Source organism: Beta vulgaris, chromosome 8 (assembly GCF_026745355.1).
Source record: "Beta vulgaris subsp. vulgaris cultivar EL10 chromosome 8, EL10.2, whole genome shotgun sequence".
Taxonomy (NCBI): domain Eukaryota; kingdom Viridiplantae; phylum Streptophyta; class Magnoliopsida; order Caryophyllales; family Amaranthaceae; genus Beta; species Beta vulgaris.
The window spans coordinates 27,804,320-27,809,847 of NC_079209.1; the positions used below are offsets into that span (position 1 = coordinate 27,804,320).

At 35.8% G+C, this 5,528-nt stretch overlaps 1 protein-coding gene across 2 annotated transcripts; it reads left to right on the plus strand.

Moving 5' to 3' along the window:
* The first annotated feature begins 662 nt into the window (after positions 1-662).
* Positions 663-5,259, plus strand: LOC104901260 (hypothetical protein). Of its 2 annotated transcripts, XM_057391231.1 has the most exons (4): positions 663-750; positions 781-870; positions 2,058-2,170; positions 4,807-5,259. In XM_057391231.1, the coding sequence occupies exons 1-4, from the start codon at positions 708-710 to the stop codon at positions 4,885-4,887; spliced, it is 327 nt and encodes a 108-aa protein (XP_057247214.1). In that variant the 5' UTR covers positions 663-707; the 3' UTR covers positions 4,888-5,259. The 2 variants fall into 2 exon arrangements, with proteins under 2 accessions (XP_057247214.1, XP_010687110.1); XM_010688808.3 differs by having other exon boundaries at positions 708-870.
* Positions 5,260-5,528: the final 269 nt, after the last annotated feature.

Here is a 5,528-nt window from a genome sequence, read left to right on the forward strand (position 1 = left end):
ATATTCTTTAATTCGTTGTGCATTGATCCTATTTACGTTGGTTGAAAGAACCACCTGTTACATAAAACCTCTATGTCGGTCAAATAGTATCGATCAACACGTGACATAAGTAATAAAAAAGTATATAAAATCCCAAAATATTACAAGAAAATGCAAATTTTCGTTCATTTTTTTTATTCTTTCAAGTACAAAGATTTTGGGCTAGGCCCACCTATCTCAAGTTTCAAACGCAAATCTCGAATATTAAACTTTTCCCTAACCCCTCTTCCATTTCCTTGCTGAAATAAAGACTCAAACTCCAAGTTATACCTTGAAATTTAAAGTCAGCCACCTCGAGGCCAAGTTGCTACATTTTTGAATTAATTTCCTATACGGTTGAAGTGGATTATTAATTGGGTTTGATATTGGATCATGAAAATATGGGTCACCTTTAAAGTTTATTATATAATTTGTGTCAAAGTAGGGTTTAAAGTCAATTTGTATGTTTTCACGGCTCAGGAAAAGCGCCTAAAAGCGAAATGTGTTTACCCGGACCGGAAGGAAAGGCCAAGATGAAAACAAAAAGAAAAAAAAAAAAAAAAAAGGGTTTTGATACATTACGATTTACGACTGTGTATATGATAAGCTGGTAGTTGAATACTTGAATTGAATATTGAATCAAAGTATTTGGGTATAACCGTTAGCAGCTTTGCTAAAATAATACAACTATGATCGAAGAAGAAACAGCTCCGCATCCGCCTCCGCCTCCGCCTCCGCCTCCGCCTCTGCCTCTACCTCTACCTCTACCTCCAACTCCACCAGAGCTACCTTCGTCTCCGCAACCGCAATTAAATCCTTTACCCGATGATCCCAAGTTCGATCCCAGTCGAAGTATCTTTTCTCTCTCTTGATTTTAATTAATTCAATGTTTTCATGCTTGTTTAGGGTCACCCTTTTCTTGTTTCAGGCGTATTTATCATCAAATCTCTTAATACAGCAAGATTTTTGTTTGTCCCTATTATTTTTCTTTAATTTATTGTTTACTGATTGCTTAAGTGTTTGAATTTAGGCTTTACTTGGAATTAGTGCTTTTCTTTTTATTTCAATTCAATGCAAGGTATGGTCCGAAATTTAGAAGAGGGATTTTTACAAATCTAGCGATTTTATGGTGATAGCAAGGTTTCAAGGTTGAAATTTTGTTAAAAGTTGAGGAATTTCAAAGCAGCGAAATTATGGGTCTAGAATTGCCTTAGTTATTTGGAAATTATATATATACTATGCAAGTTATTGTTTTGGTAATGGATTTCATAAAAGTTTCTAATTGCTGTTGTACAATGTATGCTACCTCTACAAGTAATTGTGGAATGTAGGGTGCCTTTTACTTGTAATAGTTTTATGCGAACTGTATTATCATTACGGCTCATATGGTAGGCGGAATACATGCGGTGATGCTAATGAATTTTAGTGTATTTTTGTAAGAAAGAACTGTCATTTTCCATGTTAATGAGAATCTGTCTCCAAACATGTGTTTTTCTTTATGATTTTGTTATAGTATTTGACTATCCATTACCACTTTAGATGTAATTTTGACTGGGAATGAAAAAATTGTGAAGAAGTTTACATATATGGAAATGAGATTACATTTTGGAGGATGTAGCTTGCAGTCTACTTATGATCTCATTGTTTTGCCTCCATTTTATACCGCTTACCATATACACAGTTTAATATGATGAATCTGTTGTATTGCAAAGAGAACATACTTCCTTTCACTATTATCTTTCTTTGGTATAGGAATTGTAGCCAGTAGATGTAAAGCACAACAACTTTCTTATTGTAGCTGTCTTGCCTTTTGGACTTTTAGTTTGATGCCTAACTCAGCCTCTGCATTCTGCTGAACTCAGCATCATTCCTGTCTCTGCAATCCACAATTATATATATACTAAGACTCATATGTGTTAACTTGTTGTGCTGTCTCCTTATATCTTCTTTTCTTTGGCTGTTAGGTGCTCAGTCAATTGAAGTGTTCCCATTTGTCTGAACTTTTCTTTTTTGTTTGTTTTCTGTTTTGTGCTTACAAGTGATTGGTATCATCAGACGGAAGGCCTTGATTAAAGAGTTGGCTGCTGCTTATCATGCAGAGTGCCTAGGCTACTGCCATGAACTTTTTCAACTTCAGCGAAGATGGGAAGAGGTAATATAAATAACTCCATGTGTCCTTAAACTCCATTGTTGCTGAAATATATGTTCATGTAGCAGATCTTTCAACATGTTAACTCAATGTACACTAAATACTTCTTCTGCATCTGTTTAAGTGTATTTTCTCAAGTCATAAGATATATCGACTTACTAATACTAGTATCAATAGTTTATTAATTCAAGGATACTTCAACCATATATGTCTAGTGACTTGCTATTGGGTTCTCTTAGCATCGCATTTCTCTCTTTACAAAGAACCTTTGGGTAGCATGCATTTAAGGTATCTCATTACATGTATCAAACATGTTTGGTGACCAGAGGCAGCGACTACTAATCTTCATTTCAGAGAGTGGAATTGCAGATCAATAACCTTAGCAACGGGTCATGGTTGCCTTTTCTCTTTTCTTCCAAATCTTTTCCTCTGGATTTTATTTGCCTCCTCTATTTACTATGTAGCTATCACAACACTTCATTTCTGAAAGCCCAGTGAATTGAATTTGGGCTGCTTTGGAATTCATGTACCCAAATATTATGTGTCACTTCTATCTGATTATAGAAATTAGAGACTCTTGTCCTTAATGCACGATATTCTGCTCAGAATTAAGACACTATAGTTAGTGTCTTCGTAAGGATGGACATGGAAGGCGGTGGCTTGGAGATGTTATGGACTCTGGATGAAAGAAAAGTTGTGGATGAGTTGTGCACTTGTATACATTGTGGATTGCAGAGACAAGAATGACGCTGTTCATTCTAAAAAATAGAATATCCTTCCACCCCATTGTATAAAGAAAGTATCATTCTAATAGTCCATGGTAATGGAACTTCATCCTCAAAAATGTGTCATTTTTCTTTCATAAAGCCCCATTACGACCTAATACCACCTCTAAAGTGATAATGAATAGTAGCGAAAATTTTTTGAAGAAAAATGGTAGTTGGGGGATGGAGAAACATTACCATGGACATTGATATGTGGCTTCTTTCACAAAATTACCTATAATTCATTACGATGTCCGCCTTTGGTTTAATTAATACCAAAGGGGATGCTATTTTTCTACTCAAATGTTGAGGCCAAAACTTGGTGAAGAAAAGCAATACAAGAGTTAGCAGCTCTATTACTTCCATAAATTCCGTCCTGGTTATCTGCCGTTGGTTTATGGATTAAGTTTAGGCTCCTAATCGTGTTATGGACATAAATGCTTGTCATAGAGATATTACTACAAAGCAGTCAAAACAGGTTAAATTGTTGGCCACAGTAAAATCAATGATGTTTAAGATATGGGGGTCGAATATGGAACAACAATAATTTTCTCCTTCAAGAAATCATTTCGAGATTGTTAAACGCTAGGATGCTTGGACTCGGATACGTCGAACTCGGGTACGTCGGACCCGGGTACGGGTCCAAGTGTCAGACCCTTCAAATTCTAATTTTAAGGATTCGTGGACTCGTTTTTGAAGAGTCCAAATTTTGGATATGGACTCGGGGACACGACAGTTAAGTATTAGAAAATATTATTTTACAGATTTAACATCAAAAGGTCTAGTATAAGTGAAAAATAAAGTAAAAGAGAAAAAGAAGCTAAAGGTTTACTATTGTTTGAGAGAGAGAAGGGAAAAGGTGTAAATTAGTAAATGTAATGTTTCCTAAAAAAAAGCATAGAGGTGTAAATGTAATGTAGTACAGCTCTAGCTTCACAAATAAGTACATGCACTTGGGTTCTTTTATATAAATGGTATGTTCTTTTTGGGTGGTCAATGCGCTTATTGTGCACCCTAGTGTATAATCCATGCTTTGGTTCTTTTAACACCCCCTTCCGGTTTCCCACCCTCACATTAAATTATTAGATAAAAAAAAAAGAGATCTTCACCGTCTGAGTTTCCAGAACAGCAGCATGCAACAACGTCCATCTCTCCCTCCTCTACCATCGGAGAAGTGACCGGTAAGATGACGAATGATGACGAAATTTCGACCATTGTAAATGACTCACCCTCCCGAGTAAAAGCCCCAATATCTCAAGAAATAAAATCGGGTATTTCTAGGTCAATTTTCAAATCTAGGGTTTACAGGTAATCGATGTCGCGTCCACTTTCTCCTCCCCGCGTCTAGTCCGGATTCCGTGTCGGCACCGGTGTCGTGTCGGGTCGACACCGGTATGGCAAGGTGGCTGGCCGAGTCCGAGCTTAAGAGGTTAAACAAGCATCTACAGGAGATGACCGTAAAATATTTTAGAAACATACTTCTTGGACCAACGAGAATTCTGAATTCGTTGTATTCTAGCAATTTACCATAGTTTCAACTGTTCTTTTCATCTTATTATAAGACAATATTATACGCAAGACGGACCACACATATTTATGCCCTTATTGTTGATGTAGTTTGTGACTTTGTGTTGGGAGATTATTTCTATAGATGTTGACTACTTCCCTGTTCAAGTTAACTAAATTCCATAATGTTCATACTGTAATCCCTATTTGATGTATAATACAGTGCACAAATCTTTGTAATCTAAAACAAAACAAGAGAGCTTGTTTCTTTGTTTAAAATGGAAAGATTTGTTTTCATATTAGTACTCTTTGGGTTGTGAATCGGAATTTCTTTTGTTCTCTGCCTAATTTCCTTAACATCAAACCCAGACCAATAAAGAAATCAAATCATTTGAAGATTCAAGAAAGGATATTGTAAGACCAGTCAAGCGTGTGAAGAAAGTTCGTTGAATTCAAGCTTTGTGTAAGACTACTAATACTCTAGTTCTTTGATTTCCAATACGCTAGTTCGAATTGTTGTTTTGTTATTGTGATGTACAGGACTACTATTAAAGATAGCTTGCAGTGGTTATGGACATCTGCATAGGAAACAAATGCAACAATTTGATTTTGTGCAAGTCAAAGATGGTGAAGACTGCGACATTTCTTCCATTTGTAGTTTGATTAGCTCCTTGACTTGATATATATACCATTTTGGTAAAGAAAATAGTCAAATTTGACTGCTAGGAATTATTGTAAGTTGATTTTACTAATCTTTAGCTTCTCTATTGAGTGTACTATCTGTCAATCTTATAAAAAGTGTTAAAAGTGGTTTAATTATTACACGCTTTTGTGTCTTGAGAGTTTCACAATGCGTCTTGTTACTTCACCTTGAAAAAAGAAGTTCAGATGAAAGATGAAAACTGGGCTGATCAAGCCATAAACTCAGTTTAGTTAAGTTCAGATGAAGGATGCGCCCTAATATCTTTTAGCTTCTTGTTTAAAAAACTGTCCTGGTTTAGATTGCATCTACAATTTGACTGTTAATGTGCAGATGTCAGAATTTTCGTTTTGATCGACTATTATGCTCCCAAAGTCCAAAGGTTGACAGT